This window comes from Siphateles boraxobius, unplaced genomic scaffold, assembly GCF_051911475.1.
Source record: "Siphateles boraxobius isolate OS27281-9 unplaced genomic scaffold, OSU_SipBor_1 9, whole genome shotgun sequence".
NCBI lineage: Eukaryota > Metazoa > Chordata > Actinopteri > Cypriniformes > Leuciscidae > Siphateles > Siphateles boraxobius.
This window is the reverse complement of record NW_027509219.1, coordinates 23,390,465-23,407,378: the sequence shown is the minus strand read 5'-3', so window position 1 is coordinate 23,407,378 and position 16,914 is coordinate 23,390,465. Positions and strand designations below refer to the sequence as shown.

The 16,914-nt window shown below is 39.9% G+C and overlaps 1 protein-coding gene across 11 annotated transcripts in view; it reads right to left on the bottom strand.

Annotated features, from left to right (window-relative positions):
• Positions 1 to 16,914, bottom strand: part of iqsec2a (IQ motif and Sec7 domain ArfGEF 2a) — a 113,067-nt gene that overhangs the window by 27,790 nt on the left and 68,363 nt on the right. For 6 of the 11 annotated variants that reach the window (XM_077223995.1, XM_077223996.1, XM_077223997.1 and 3 more), the window contains 11 exons: positions 13,940 to 14,997; positions 12,713 to 12,874; positions 12,421 to 12,543; positions 12,164 to 12,330; positions 11,942 to 12,081; positions 11,649 to 11,774; positions 9,429 to 9,528; positions 8,539 to 8,700; positions 8,164 to 8,355; positions 6,609 to 6,658; positions 46 to 4,227 (listed from right to left, as the gene is read on the bottom strand). In XM_077223995.1, the coding sequence (XP_077080110.1) occupies positions 3,025 to 4,227; positions 6,609 to 6,658; positions 8,164 to 8,355; positions 8,539 to 8,700; positions 9,429 to 9,528; positions 11,649 to 11,774; positions 11,942 to 12,081; positions 12,164 to 12,330; positions 12,421 to 12,543; positions 12,713 to 12,874; positions 13,940 to 14,997 (3,483 nt within the window). In that variant the 3' untranslated portion in view covers positions 46 to 3,024. Of the gene's footprint in view, positions 1 to 45; positions 4,228 to 6,608; positions 6,659 to 8,163; positions 8,356 to 8,538; positions 8,701 to 9,428; positions 9,529 to 11,648; positions 11,775 to 11,941; positions 12,082 to 12,163; positions 12,331 to 12,420; positions 12,544 to 12,712; positions 12,875 to 13,939; positions 14,998 to 16,914 lie in introns of those variants that run through there. The other 5 variants (XR_013201157.1, XR_013201158.1, XM_077224000.1 and 2 more) reach the window with 2 other exon arrangements.

Below are 16,914 nucleotides of genomic sequence, written 5' to 3'. Positions count from 1 at the left end.
AGTCACTCAAAAATATTTAAAAAATAATATTAATAAAAAAACAACTTTCCAACAGCAAGAACATGTTTTATAGAATGAGAGCAATAAATTATCACATAATTTCTCTTAATTAGTTTTGCATCGAAACCTCATACATATATACAAATAAAACTTCATACAATTAATCATTTTAAATATAGGAACTGCTCTTACACACACATACTGATACAATTTTACAATTACAATTTGTTCCATCCCCCCACCCCCCCATCCCCAGGTCCTTAAAATGTAAACAATGGTTCGTGTTCCCATTCCCAGCCAGATATTGATTCCTCAGTCCAGTGCAGAGTAAATATGGCATAATTATATCAGCTAATATATACATTCAGTTTTATACAGCATCATTCAGCTAAGTGCAGACATGCAACACAGGGCACGGTGGCGCAAGACATTAGCGTGTCAGAAACCAGAACACGCATCTCAAAAAACTAATGGATCTTTTTTTTTTACCTCATACATCTCTGCTTTATTTGTGTTTGAGCTCAGCATGCCCCAGCACTCAGGACTCTTAATACAAGCACAAGAGCAAAGCGTTAGAGTTAGAGAGAACCAAAACCACCCATAGGACAAAAATGTGTAATGTATTGAACGGCCCTCTAAAATCAGATCACGCCACAGCTTATGAACAGGGACATGTAGTTCCTGTTTGTCTACAAGGGCCTTAAGGTTTCCAGTTATGGATAATGCTAGCAGATTTGAAGTTCTGGAATCAATTACCTGAATAAACAGTATTATAATTTGACTAAATGTATTTTATACAGGCAATGAAAATAATAATAAAAGAAATAAAGGGCTGGGCCTAGCAGCAGAGATTAATATTCTTATTAAGGATGTTTTCATCTTTATAGGACTTTAATTTTACAAGTATAAAAATAACTCCTCAACACAAACATCACTAATGTAATACTTTGAATTATTCTGCTTAATGGAGAGAGAACGGCCCATTTTGGTTGTCGAGGGGGCAAGTAGAAATAGAATGAGATAGGGACTGTTTGGAGGGATGCAGATGGTATAGGAACTTTGGATCCTAGGCACTGATGATTTTTAACTTGTGTATGTGCAAAACCAGAAACTTTTAGCAAAAAGATCTTCACAATTAAAGATGCTTTTACACTCTCTCAGTGTAAATGAGTGTGCGTGCATGGATTGAAGTCCTCTAAACACACTTTCATATAAAAAATAAGAGGGCACTGACATTGGACATGCAACTCAGCAAAATTCACAATATTAAAAGAGCAAGTTGCTCAAGTGTGTATGGCTTCTGGCAACAATAAGTTTTACATGGATCATATAGCATTTATGTGGATAATATAGTTTTATAAACTTGCTGCAAAACATTACCTGAAATCAGCAGTCCAATTAGTTGGATAAACATTAATTGAAAAAAAAAAAAACCTAGCCTGTTGGTCTGTCTAAAAAAAGCTCTTAGAAAACACTCAGCACGTCACTCTGCTAAAACATAACCATGTATCATATTAGCAGTAGCTTTTACACCAAAAAAAGCAAGAATTATATCAGTAGTATTTGACATCATAATAGTAATAAATTCACCCATTAAAATCACCCATATACAGATTTTCTTTAGAATGCAGTTACTTCTCAATATTTAAGATATCTGTAACACATTTTAACTGTAAGTCCAGAAATACTTAACTCATTTCAAAGTTTCAATGACACTCTCTACGAACATCCTGCTCCTTCAACAGGTCATCCAGAGAAAATATCCAGGTGTATCACAATGTAACTACTTTTACCGAACCGCCAATGACAAACCTTTACAGTAGGCACTAAGGTTATGTTATGAATTGCCAAATATAAATGTTTCATTGGTCAGGTGAGATTGTTTAAATAAAAAGACAAAAATAATAGTGAAACGTCAACGCTAAAAAGGGAAGGAGAGATGCTAAAGTAACAGGTGGCAGGAAATAAATGCAGTGCTGATTTTTCTATCCATGTCTTGAATATTGGTCGTTATTAGTTATGCCTCTTTTGTCTGTTACATATAGGTTTGTTTTGTTATTCTAGGTTAGACTTAATTGTCTTATATAATAGAAAAATGAAATATCTACCAAACAATTTAAATCTCTTTCTACACATTCTGTTTAATAAATGAAAGGCGCAAATGACATAATAACTTCACTGAGGTCTTCAAAAAGTTTTTTTACTGTTATGGCTGACTTATTGCAAACCTGATGCCCAGCCTCTTCAAGACAAAAACTAAAAGCAAAAAAATGTTTCAAATAGTTCCAAAATAGTGATACATTTTTTTACCATGTAGATTTAAGTGAAGTTTTCCCAGCAATTCCCACCCCGTCCCTTCACTCACAAGTCAAGATAAAAGTTTAAAAGAATCAAAATATAGTGTTTGGCATCCCTCCTAAGTGCATGCTGGCCCTTTTTACACGCTGAGGAATACGATTGACAATTTTGAGGAATGTATCGAGCAAACATTTTCTTACTGACCCTGAAATGATTGTCTTCTGAGACACATGAAAACTGAAAAGACTACAAATGAAAAAAAAGTTCAGTTTCTTTAATATTTTGCACTCATCTGTCAGGTTATGCATCCATGTTGAGTGTTTGAAGAGTTCACCATCATCGTCTTCTTAAACTGAATCTTAAATTCATTAGTCTGATTTAAGTTGGCACCCCCTTTCCCCCTGTAGCTTTTTCCTTTGGCAGCAGTGCAGGTCAAATTCAACTCAAACTCTTACAAACACTTCATCTGCTTCACCATTGTCTCCATTAGGCTCCTCAGATCTTCAGTCGGAGATTTTATGCTGCCACACAGCCTTTGTTTTGTATGGCGGCGGACAGCAAGAGGCTGTTCAGGCTAGCAATGAGCATGTAGCACGCCAGGTTTCCCACTCTACACGTGAGGGAAGCGGATGTGGAAGTAACAGAGTCTGAGAATGGTATGCTTCCTCTTGCCTGGGGTCCGACTTCTCCGCGTTGAGACTCTGTGCCCTCTGCCGTGGCTCACCCTCACACCACCGTGCTGATACGGTTGATAGGTTTGGACTTGGAGCTGCCGACCGTGCTGCTGTTGCTGGCTCCGCCTCCACCTCCGCCCCCTGGGCCGCCCGACAGCACCCCCATGGGTCCCGGGAGCTGAGGGGCTAGTGGGGAGAGCGGGGTAAGAGGGGTGAGAGGGGTATGTGGTGATGGAGGAGGTAATGGGGAATGTGGTGGAGGAGGTGGGATGGAGGAAAGGGGCGGGTACTGTGGTATGTAGTGGGCGGGGCCCTGGGATATGTGCCGGGCGGTGATGGCGGATGGTGCTTGAGGGGGCGGCGAGAAAACGAAATGAGTTTGATGGGCGGAGTGATGCAGTAAGGGGTGAGGGCTGTGGGCGTGGACAGGATGGCTGTGGGTATGAGAGTGAACGTGGGAGTGGGCGTGAGGGTGGGGCTGAGAGTGAGACAGAGTAAGAGGAAGCTTGCCGGAAGGACCGGGCACCCGTACGTGCCGTATGGTATTGGGGTGCACGTGGTAGAAGTTGAAAGGGGCGATGGGCGAATGGGGCGAATGCGGGGACAGAGGCGGTGGAGTGCATGCCATATTGCCGTAACGGCCTTGCTGCATAGCATGATGGGATAGTTGCTGCTGGAGCTGGGCGTGTGAAGGAGCGGGCGGCCCACGTCGTGGGAGGGACCCTCGTTGTAGGGTGTGATGGATGGGTGGGTGGCCAGGGGTGGCGACCTGCACGTGATACCGATGATGATGGTGGTAGGGGGGCGGAGGCTGCCCAAAGTTGTTGTGACAGTACTGAGCGTGCAGCGCTTGGATCTTGGAAGGCCCACCGGGGTCTGACTGGCTGAGGGCGGAGGGGGACGGAGGCGGCGGTCCTCCTGTAGTAGGAGGTGGCACGGGGGCCGGGTAATGTGGCCCGGGGGGAATAAGGGGAGCAGGGGGTTTGGCGCGCTTGCTCCCAAACAGGGAGCCCAGGAAGGAACCGGAATTGCTCCCTCCAGAACTGCTCCCTGGCCCCCCACCTCGATCGTTGATGCCAGGGACCCCCCCTATATTGCCTACGGCATTGTGAAGCTGCCCCGGCCCACCCCCCACCCCTACTCCGGGGCTCAGGATGGGGCGGTGAGGCCGGTAGTCTTCCAGCCCGTAGCAGCTGGGAACAGCGCCCCCCATGGGCAAACGCTGATGCGGCTGAGGACTGTTAATGATGGATCCCTATAGTGCGCAAAAACACACAAAGCCAGACAGTCATTGCACTGAAAATCTGAGGGGATGGAGTTGCTACTAATGAGTGACAGACATGCCCCATTTACTTCGTCAAATAAATACTGCATGTTTTTTTTTCAATACACTGATATTAAAATTCTGGCCAATACGGATAAGCAGTAATGATTTATGTTTGAGCACATAACCAATTAATACCAGATTTTAAAATGCTATACTATTTCTTTTCGAAATAAAAACAAACAAACAAAAAACATTGAAACAAGTTAATTTTAGTGTCATAATGTACACTAGGGTTGTCACGGTACCAAAATTACAGTAGTCGGTACCAATACCATTACTATTTGGTACCAATGGTCGGTACCAATACTATTACTACTATTTGACAATAAAAATATTAATTAAATTAAATTAGTTTTTTATTAAATAATTAGTAGATGATTAGTATTTTAGTGAATAATACATTTAAACAGCATGTAAACTTTTAATGTACACATTGTTTATAAAAAGATCAAGTGAACTATTTGTAATAAAATGAAGGACAGAAACTTTGCAGTGTACTGAGCAGCAGGAAAATAAAACTTTTATTCAAATTGTAAACAGAAAGCGAGCAAAGGGTGCTCCCTTTATAATCATTCAAGCTGTCAATCACTTGGGGTAAGTTCAGCACCTGCTCACTCAGATCTACACTTTAATAATAATGAAAGGATTTGCGAACTCCGGTGTGTTTTGAGCGGTGTTGGGAGGATTCTGACTAAGTAAAACACCTCTGATTGGCCCTTGCGTTCACACACTCAACAGATATGTCTGTGATTCTGTGTTTCAAAAAGACGTTGTAAATAGAAACCTTTGCCGCTCTTCACAGACCGCTTACACAGATACACATGGGAGCGTTAGAAAGCGAATATACACAGTACTCGGTACTACCAGTATAGCAGAAATGCTGGTATCGTCTAATTTTTTAAATTTCAGTACCAATGTGGTACTGAAGTACTGGTACTTTTGACAACCATAATGTACAGTATAAAAATAATATTTATTTTGAGATTTACTAGATTAAAGACTACATTTATTGAATACTTATTACATTATTATTTTTAAATGTAATCTTTAGCAAATCTTATAACGTTGTGATGGATGAATTCACTTGTAGAATTAAAAATGTATAAATTTTAATAATAATAATAATAATTCCTTACATTTTATATAGCACTTTTCTCTGCACTCAAAGTGCTTTACATAGAAGGGGGAATCTCCTCAACCACCACCAATGTGCAGGATGATGCAACGGCAGCCATATTGCACCAGAACACCCACCACACACCAGCTTATTGGTGGAGAGGAGAGAGAATGATGAAGCCAATTAGTATGTATATATATATATATGGGGATGATTAGGAGGCCGTGATGGACAGAGGCCACTGGGCAAATTTGGCCAGGATGGCGGAGTTACATCCCTACTCGTTTGAAAGTCATCCTGGGATTTTTTGTGACCACAGAGAGTCAGGACCTCGGTTTAACGTCTCACGCGAAGGACGGTGCTTTTTCACAGTATAGTGTCCCCATCACTACTGGGGCGTTAGGACCCACACAGACCACAGGGTGAGCTGAGCACCCCCTGCTGGCCTCACTAACATCTCTTCCAGCAGCAACCTGGTTTTCCCAGGAGGTCTCCCATCCAGGGACTGACCAGGCTCAACCCTGCTTAGCTTCAGTGGGCCAACAGTCTTGGGCTACAGGGTGATATGGGTTCTGGCTGACTGACTAATTGCTTTAATTTATTATAGAATTTATAATACACGAAATAATTGTCAGCCAGAATTTTAATATCAGAACATGCTTAATTTTAATTACGAGCAAGAAAATGGACAGCAGAAAACCAAAAAGCCTTTCAGCATTAAATATAAACAGCCTTAAACATCTTGAAAAAGTTAGAAATTTCAGTGTCACATTAAACAAATCACAATGCAGTCAGATGTTTGTGATGATTGACTATACAGTATATATAACAAACTAAAGCTTCCTTATTAGAGCGCCTCACTCATTTTACGCAGTCAAAACATGTATCTGAACCTTAAAACAGAAGCAATCCTCAAACACTGATTGAGGCGTTATTTTACCAGAGCAATGCATTAGTTAGTAGTATTTAGTAGCAAATGCACCAGGCATAACCTATTAGACATGCTGCATGCAAAGCAAACACAGATTACTGTTTTTACACAATACGGAATAAAACATGCTGCACTTCACCAAACAAAAATCACAAATTCATGCAAAGCCGTTTTTGTTAAATACAGTATTGAGAAAACTGCAACACAAAATCATTCCATTTCAACGTGATTACGAGCAGTTAGTAGGTTTGTCCGACTTACTTCAATGGTACTATCCAAAGAGCCAACACTGTTTCTACGGCCTCGCTTTCCTGCACCCAACCAAGCACAGCAAGGTCAGGGTCAACGGCCATGGAGAAAACATTTTCCAAAACCTCCCTTGGTGATCCGTTTACAACGAACAATGTGTTCAAATTTTCTACATAAACGTCGAAACTAAACTTCACGGCACTCAACTCGACATTGGCTGTGTTCAGAAACCATATAAAAGTAAAAATATAAATACCATATAAAATAAAAAATTTTTTATTTTGTATTTACGTTAATATGTCTTAACTCTTGGCAACCTGATTAAACATTGAGAAAAGAAAGATTTAAAAAATACTGGGTAGTTATTACATAATGGGAATAGGTGGCCAAAGTCAAGATGTTTGCATTGTCCATTGTGTGATACAGTATTAAGGCCGTGACACGACAAAAGCCGACTGTGTTGTCGCCTCACATTGGCTGCGTCTGGGCCAAAAAGCTGTGCTTGAACATCACACCAAAAGGACTACAGGCCACTGCCAACTAGCATGTGTGTTCTGCACCTGCTTGTAAGGAAATGACTGTCTATATCAGCAGGTATCAAAAATCTTTATTTGTCATTCAAAAAGGGATATACAAACCGTAAAAAAGCAGCACTTGCTTACCATTTTGAATATCAATCATGCTGATCCATTTCTTAATTCCAGGCAGCTCATTCGGTTAAGAAAATATTTGCGTATTGGAATGCTCAGGTAAGATTACATAAAATTAGAACAGTTCTTTGCTTGCTTTCATCACTTTCACTTTTATTCTTGTGCACTGGGGCCGGATTCACTAATCACTCTTAAGAATAACATTTATCTCAACTGCCAATTTCTTCTTATTTTCTAACTTAAGAAAAAAGATAAGAATATTTTCTATTCCCAAAAACTTATCTTATAATGTTCTTATATTTTTTATTAAGATTGTTCTTAAGATCAATTTTAAGAAGTATTCATATTCCCGAAAAGAATGTTCTTAAAAATCATCGTATGCTGAATCGGGCAGACATGTGGAACACACCGCAAAAACTAGCCTGACAGACGCTCACCGACGGCCCGCGAATGGCCGACTGTCGGCTTGGTGTCACGGCCCTTACACAGAGTCTGCTCCGATGTACAATGCACATTTGAACAAATGTAGAACCTATGCATTCTATGCATACTGTGACATACTAGTGAAGAAACTAATCACTGCAAATTGCAATTTGACATTCAAAATATAGCCACTGAATTAAAAAATGTATGCTAAGACATAATGTGCCAATAGAGGGCACTGTCTGTCAATCTGTACTTCATTACAGAAGTTCAGCACACCACAAGTGTTACAGTATGGCATTCAGGATCAAACTGTGGTGGATTTAAATATAGATATTTCACAGATATAAATATTGTTTTATTTTTTTAAACTCTACAGTCCACAGAAGTCTGGGGAGATATTATTGAATCTAATTAAAGTGCTAATTTGTCTTGCATTTTTTGAGAGCCTAGTTGAAATAGAAGGGAGTTTGTTGCGTGAATGGGTGTTGTACCTGTCTCAGAGAGGTCTCTCAGTGAGGAGCTAAGTGCGGTTCGTTTAAGCCCCTCCCCTGCTGCGTACGTGTCATCCAGACTGGGCCTTCCCAGAGTGCCGTTCACAGCCTCAGTCTTCATTCCGCCAACCCCGCCCACATCTCCACTCATGAGCCCTGGACGCATCACACCTTTCTGCTTCTCTAACTCAGCTATGGAAAATAGATATAAGGGGTTGATGCTAGCAAAACTGACAATTACCATAATGAACATTAAACTTAATGAATAATTTATCCGCACACAGCAAATTTCTGAAATTTCAGTTTGCATACAGGAAAATAACCTCATGCTTTGGATCTGTCAAGTGTGAAAGATACTATAAAATAATTTCTTACATTCTACACGGTATTTCTCCATATCCTGAACCTCAGCGATGCTCTCACGCAGGTCGCTGGTGAAGCGTGTTCGGTCTTGCTGGCTCGGTGCGTTGAACACGATCAAAACCTTACGCTCACTGCCGGGCATTGCTGATGTCAGTCTGATACCGTGAGGATAGTCTGAGAGAGAGGGATAGGGATGGAGGGTAAATGCAGTCAATTAAAGAGAGAACCAGATAAAGAGGCATGTGCTGTGCCTCATGTAATTAGTTATAGATCTATTATTTTGACAAAAGTCCACAGATACACACAAGAACTGTTCTAAAATGAAACCCAGAAAAGCCAGTTCCCCAACACATTCAACAATATTTTTTATAACCTTGGTTTTGTTTTCTAGTTAAAATATCTAAGGACCTACAAACAAATTTACTGTGTGTACTATCAAAATTATTTGTAAATTGTTTTCTTAACCTATTAGTTTTTCTTTAAGCACTTGAGGTTTATGTTTAAAACAATAAAAAAAAAACTGACCAATGGGGTAAGAAAAATACATTTTATTTAAAATAGATAGTCTGAATTAGATGACATTTTACTTTAAGCTAATTTATCTTCTTTTAAGGCTGTTTAGATATGTTTTTAGTGGAAAACAAGTGCAAAACAAATACTGATTAAGATAAATAGAGAGCAGCCGTTCTCAGAAATCAACAGAATAGCTCCAATCGAGGTGATGGCATGAGGATGAAACCAAAACACCACCTACATGAAAGCAAGGAAAGGGTAATGAGAGAGCACCGAGCTGAGATGGAGTGGATGAGAGCAGAGTGTGTAAACGAGCTGGAATGGAGTGATAGTATAAATAAAGAAGGAGGGACAGATGGTGAGACAGATGGAGGGATGAATATACTTACAGGAGTTCTGGAACATATGAACCTGCATCTCCACCAAGGGAAAGGACTGTCTGAAACTGTACGTCACAGATGTCTTCTTCTTCTGAAAAATCTTTGTTACCTGCAGCGGGGAACAGAAGGGATGTTAGGATGTAGTTATCATCATTATATATATACAGACTCTAACAGAAAAATACTTGGACACACTTGACTGAATATACCGAAGCATGTGAAATTGTGTCATTAACGTAATTTACGTCACGCAGTTAGATGATCTTAGAAGTCGGGAGTTTATCACAATGAGCATCTACAGTGGCTCAAGCACCTGTAACCCTGGTAGGCGGAAATGCATATATTCTAAACAGATTTCACTTCTCTGTTTGCTAACAGATTATTTTAAGCCGCTAAACTCCAGGAAAGTTTTCAGTCCAATGATGCAGTAAAGGAATGAAAACAACCAGTTCACAACAGCAGGGCTAATGTAAATAAAACCAGGCTGATTACATCAGAGGTGGCGGAGAGAATAGAGACTAACGTTGCGTTCTTAGTGAATCATTCATTCCAGTGTATTTCGCTTTAAAACACAAGCTCTGTCATATTCTGTGATTGTTTCTGAAGAGTGCGAGACCTCACAAATCGAGTGAAATACAGACTGAGCAGAATATCAAAACATCCCACCGCAAAAGATTCACGTTGTTTCCAAATACATTTAGGATAATGTTTTGATTTGTGTATGTTGCTGTGTAAACTAATTATTTAGTTTAGTTGCTGAATGGATACTGTAGTAAGTATATGCAGTCAGGTCAAGGGGGTTGGTTTAGTTTTTTTGGGGGGCATCTCCATGTGGTCCTGTTCGGTATCGCAACTTGACTTGTCTAAAATGTAAACAAGCTCTTTGCTGTTGCACTGTACACATACATACTATACTGTGAATTCAGTGAAGTTTTTTTTTTCTGTAATGTTTTTATATATATAAATGGGTGCTTTGGTGTGCCAACATTTATGAATTATAAAATGTTCTTTTGGAGTCTCCAAGTGTCCTTTTGTGGAAAGACACCTAAATTTACCTATAAAAAAAAAAAAAAAGCAGAAAATACAGTTTTGTGAAAATCACACTTTAATCTTATAGTTTACTTTGCTGGATTTAGCAAATGTTTTGTGTTTGTTTGTTTTTAATCTAACACCATGTCAGCTACGCCGGCTATATTCATGGCAAGAAATAGATTAAAAAGGAACGATTAAAATCTAGAAAAAAAACCTAGATCTGGTCTTACTTCATTAAAAAATCAAGTCAACTGAAAAATGAAGAATTCTAACAGAGTTCAATCTATCACAGTCCATCAAAATATGCTTCAGTGATAATGGATTCTGGCACGAGGGTTATGATTCTGTTAACAGAAACATATGACTTAGTCTAAAGGGCCCTATTCGGCACCCTGTGCAGGTAATATGATCCCAGAGATTGATATAGCAAAAGATGAAAAAATGAACGTGTTAAGAAGATAAATGGTGTATGCTTAATTTCACGATAAGTGTGTGATTAATCGTGAATACAAATTGTAATCTAGTGACAGCCTTTTATATATATAATTACATACATATTCAGTCTGAATAGCTGGAATACTTGTTGGGTCACTGTATTATTTTCATATTTCTATTTGTGCCATTTAATAGTTTTGATGACTTTTAATAAAATGATAAATAAAGAACAAGAAGCTGTCCAAACTTACTAGTACAAATTATATCTTCAATAATAAGTATTTATTATTATTGCTATTGGTAGTAGCAATAGTAGTTATAATAATATTATGTATAAATACATAATATTTATATATAAAGAATATTATAGAATATATGTAAGAATTATAAATCAAAGAATATTATTTTTGTCATTTTTAAGTTCACCAAGGACCAGTGATTGCTTGATTGTTACTAATGAATTGTGTGTGTGTGTGTTTGTGTATGTATATATATATATATATATACAGATATACATTTATAATTCTAATTTAAAAATATAAATATGAGTATATAGTTATACGACTGAAACTGTTACATACTGTATGTTCTCACTGATTTAAAATAAAATAAAAATGTGTCTTTACATCCTGTATACATTTTTCAAATATTGTACTACTACATACTTATTGTAAGTGCAGGTCTTATCTAAACCAAAGGGAGTATTTTTCCTCTACATCTTCTTGCAGTAATTAGACCAATATGTGCTGACTGAAGACTTACCACTAGCAAGTCATTAAAGAGGAAGACCTCCCGCTGGTGAACTCCACTCCGCTGTGGTCGATTGGGGTCAGGGACTTCATACAGCTGACAACAGCACACTAGCCTGCGATGTGGCAGAGAAAGCACCTGCACACACATACACGCAACATATCAAAATACAACTTGGTTTGTCTCACACTGAATGACACAAACAAACTGAGGATCAAATTTCCTTTTAACTACAAGTTGAACAACAATATGGGGTTTCTAACACAAGTATGACACGCATGAGTGAATCACATGGTTTGACTCACAGGTTTCTTGCCCACGATGACCCTCTCTACAGCCTGCACTTGAGACACATGGTCATCGTTTGTCCTGAGTTCCCATTTCTGAATGCGCTGGTAGATGCCCACTAACATATCCCTGGGAATGTCCTGTCCATTATCCACTCCTGTCAATGAAAAAGAGAGGGAAAACGAATGAGAAAAATAACATGAAAGACATTCTGGACCTACTGGAAAGGAGTGGATCACCTCTAAGGTTCTTGATAAAATCCTCCAGCTTCATCTTCCTCTCAGCTTTGACGTTGGGGCTGTACATGTCTGTGTTGAGGAGGATGATGGCAAATGCCAGGATGAAGATAGTGTCTGGGTTCTGAAACTGGCGTACAAGCGCAGGGTTGCACACGCAGTACCTCTGACTGCAAGAAAGAAAGAAGGTGATACCCATGCGGAAACTACAAAATTCAGAGAAAAGAGCACAGGGTGTGATGAGAGTCACACGAGGCTACCTGAAGGCCTCTACCAGTCTCTCCACCTTCTGGGCTTCCCCCTGAACCTTAATCTGAGCCTGAAACTTCCTCAGGGCGTCATCCAGATCCATACCCGAGAAATCCATCTCATCCAACACACAGCTAAGAAAGAAAAACAGAACGATTGGTGAATTCATCTGCCAACATGTATTTGTTGATTTATTTTAGCCAGTGTCTGGCTTCTGTTTTTTGCCTCCAGGCTGGTGTGAACAGCATATGGATGCTTTGCTACAATCTGGGTCTGGAAGACAGGAAAAACATCACTACTTACTCCAACACATCCTTGTTGAACTGCTTTTGTCGATTTCCCAGAAACTCCCCGATCATCTGTCTACTTAGACCTTTCCTCTCCAGGATGAAGCGGGCAATACCCACAGGTGTGTCTGAGACAAAACCCCTCTCTATCAAATACTGGATCCCCTTCTCTGGTTTCCTGGAAGACAGACAGAGAAAGACAGGGAGAGTGAGGATTAAACAGATAGGACTGGATTTCTGTGATAAATCTGTGATAAACTGAATAAAGACAAAAAAGAGCATATTGACAACAGCATGAGGGTAGACAGAGAGATTGACACTTTAAACAGAAATTAAATCTGACTGCTTGCATCCGGATTTAGGTTCCCATGTTTTGCATTTGATCATGCGGTCTTTTATTTATTTCCGTCAACTGATCCTATAATTCATTTGATTGCATCCGGTTTCATTTCCTCGTCAGAATTAGTTTTCTAAAGGAACCTGCTAAAAGTTCCCCAGGTGCTAAAAGATTCATAACACATCAATCTTGATCCATAAAATGTTAGTAACTTTTTATTATCAATTCTCTATGATTTATAATTCTCTATGATTTTTAAGGACAAGTTAAAATAACACTGTACTGCCATAAATCGTCTGTGATTTTAACACGGGTATTAAGTCAGAAAAAGGTTCCGTTCACTCTGGGCTTGTCATCTCCTCAATATTAGGATGTAAAAATGAAATATGACAGGTGTGATAAATCATATGGAGGAGAAATCTGTAGACGGCCAATTGAAAAATATCTGTCCTTGAAATGTTTTTAACGTTAAGATCTTAAGGTTACTGTTTATATGAAAAAATGGCAACATATTGGTTACATTTCTTTTTTTCACCATTTTAAATCAACTTTTTTTTTGCATGTCCATAGTTGCGACATGATAATGCACTTTTGAAAGAACAAATATTATGTATGTAGTTACTTAAGTAATATGATCCAATTGTAATTGTTAATGAAACTAAATAAAACAAGAAGAATGCTCAATTGTCGGAAACTGAACATTCTAAATAATTGTAGTTCATTTAAAAAAATTATTTAATAAAAACATTGCATGTGTATAGAATGGGAGTTGTAAATTAAAAGGGAAATTTTGTCTAAATAGATTTAGACTGCTGGACACTTTAAAATTTCACATTAAAATTTCAACTGAAACAGCACAAAGTCCTATCACTGATCTTGTAACGCATTTTGGTGAACATCTCTTACTTGTTGAAGAGGTTGAGTCCGATGCGGTATTGCCTTCTCTGTACCACGTCGTTGTTGAAGGCAGGTGAGTCCCAGCTATGCCTGCTTTCTCTCTGATAGGTCTGTTTTCCTAGAGGAGGCAACGGTTCCCTTAGACTGTCCCTAGACGAAGAGCCTGAGCTGCAGTTGATGGTCTCGTTGGAGTTGGTGGTGGAGTTCAGGGAATCGTTGTCCCCATCCGAGTGCTCCAGGCCAGTAGGGGGCAGGGGCGCGGAGGATGAGGAAGACAGAGGTGTGAGTGGAGGTTGGGTGGGTGATGGAGACGTGGGGTCTGGGTAGGGGTGATGGATGTGTGGCAAAGGGTGATGGTGCAGTGGATGGTGAAGATGTGGGAGGTGATGGTGGTGCATCATAGCGTGGTGTGGTAAGTGTGTAGGCAGAGGGGATGGGATGGGGCGACCCTGTGGTCGCGTTTGGCCCTGTGCCGCGCAGGGATTGGGTGTGCGAGGTGGAGGGTTGTGTTTGAGAGTCCCTTGGGGTGATCCGCCCGTCGTAGGCTCCTGCTCGTAAAGCAGCTGTCTGCTGAGGGAGCCTCGATCTGAACGGTCGCTCATGTCAACGGAGCTGTCGCTAGGCGGCTCTATGGTGAGAACGGGAAGGTGAGAACCACGCAAGCGGAAATCTCTGCATTCGGTGCACGGCGTGCTCCGCCGACTGTTATTGCTCCCGCCTCCCTCTGTATCCCGGCTGTCTTCGCGGCCTCCAGCCCCACTGCTGACGCCCCAGTACTCGGTGTCCGTGCTAGAGGGAACCCGCTCAATAGATAGCGGAGAACATGGCATGCCGTCGTCCATATAAAGCGTGACATCGCTGTACGAGGTGGCTGTGCTGTCCTCGTGCATGACCCCTAGACGCTCTTGCTCCCCCAAGACCCCCCTACGTGAGGTAGGTTTGTTGCTCCAAACACACTCTCCGAAATCCTCGCTCTCGTCGCCGCCTCCCCCACCACCATCTTGAGAATCTCCTCGACCTGACTGACACGTCAGAGTGTCGTCCATAGAGTTAGCCAGAGAGGTCACCTGAGAGAAAGCACTCATACATTTACCCTGCTGTTCAAACATTTGTGGTCTTTTTATAAGTATTTTTGAAAGAAGTTTTGGGGATTTTAAAAGAAGTCACTTATGCTCACTTAGGCAACATTTATTTGATCAAAAATATATTAAAAACATTAATATTGTGAATTACAGTGCATGCATAATTATTAGTGTTATATGTTTTTTTCAAGCACATTTTACCAATTGAAAAACACATTAATCTTAATGACTATTAAGATTTATATATAATTATTAATTGGCGATATGTAATTGTTAATGAGGGCTTAAAGTGAATAACGCCTTATATTAAAATGTGCGTAATTATTAGGCATTTTTTTCCCCTACAGGTAAAATGGGCCAAAAAAGAGAGAGATTTAATACACACTGAAAAATCAATTTATGAAATGCCCATGAGAAGGATGCAATGCTATAGAAATTAAAAAAAATTAATGCGTGGCCAATTTGACAGCGAATTGCTCATTGGGTCAGCAGGGTCACTGTTATGAATGTCCCTGGAAGCAAGTAGTAGTAAGAACCCAAATACAACTTTAATTAGCAAAAACAAGATCAAACATAAAACAAAGGCATGAAACAGAAACAAGAACAACGACATGAAACATTCAATACTAGACAAAGACACAGGGCAAAAATGAGGGCTTAAATACAAAGACTAATTACAAGACAAGGAACACCTGTGAATAATGATCAGACGATTAACAAATGACAAGACACATGGCAGGATCACATGACAATCAGGGAATCACATGACAGACAAGAGCAAGGAACAAGACACAAAACCCACACCGTGACAGTCACAAAAACAGGTGGAGAAAAAAAGATGCATGTTAATGAATTTCTGGTGGTTTCACACTTAATTCTTTGCCTTAATTCTTAGTTTACAGTGCCACCATTTTTAAGAACAGCAAACTACCTGGATTACTCAGAAGTAAAATATGTCAGGTTCTCAGAGACTTTGCTAAGGCAAGGAATCCTGAAACATGACCCCCACTTAAAGGGTTAGTTCACCCAAAACTGAAAATTATGTCATTAATGACTCACCCTCATGTCGTTCCAAGCCCGTAAGACCTCCGTTCATCTTCGGAACACAGTTTAAGATATTTTAGATTCAGTCCGAGAGCTTTTTGTCCCTCCATTGAAAATATATGAACGGTATACTGTCCTTGTCCAGAAAGGCAATAAGGAAATACAAAATGTATTTTCGATGCTTCAAAAAATTCTAACTAATCCACTGAGGTCACATGGACTACCTTGATGATGTCTTTATTGCCTTTCTGGACTAGGACAGTATACCGTACATAGATTTTCAATGGAGGGACAGAAAGCTCTCGGACTGAATCTAAAATATCTTAAACTGTGTTCCGAAGATGAACGGAGGTCTTACGGGCTTGGAACGACATGAGGGTGAGTCATTAATGACATAATTTTCATTTTTGGGTGAACTAACCCTTTAATAAGAATCACAAGCTGAAATGTCGTGAAATAGATGAAGACTGATTTTTAAAAAAGGTTTTATGGACAGATAGGTTGAGAGTGACTCTTGAGGTACCAGAACCAGTTGAGGTCAGACAACAGCGAGGTGGCAAGAGAGCCATGGTGTGAGCTGCTACTAACAATGAGCAAGACAGACCTTTCAGGCTAGGAGATGGACTTAAAATGAACTCACAGTCTTCATGTATTTCACAACACTTCAGTTTGTGTGTTTTTTTAAGTTGGGGTCATGTTTCAGGATTCTTTAGAAAAGTATTTGAGAACCTGACACCTTGTACTTCGGAAGACTCCAAGTAGGTTGGCAGTTCTGGAAAATGGCACAGGAGACTAAAGGGTTCCTGATGGCTTCACACCTAATTCTTCACCTTAATTCTTAAAGTCTTTTGCAGTTAG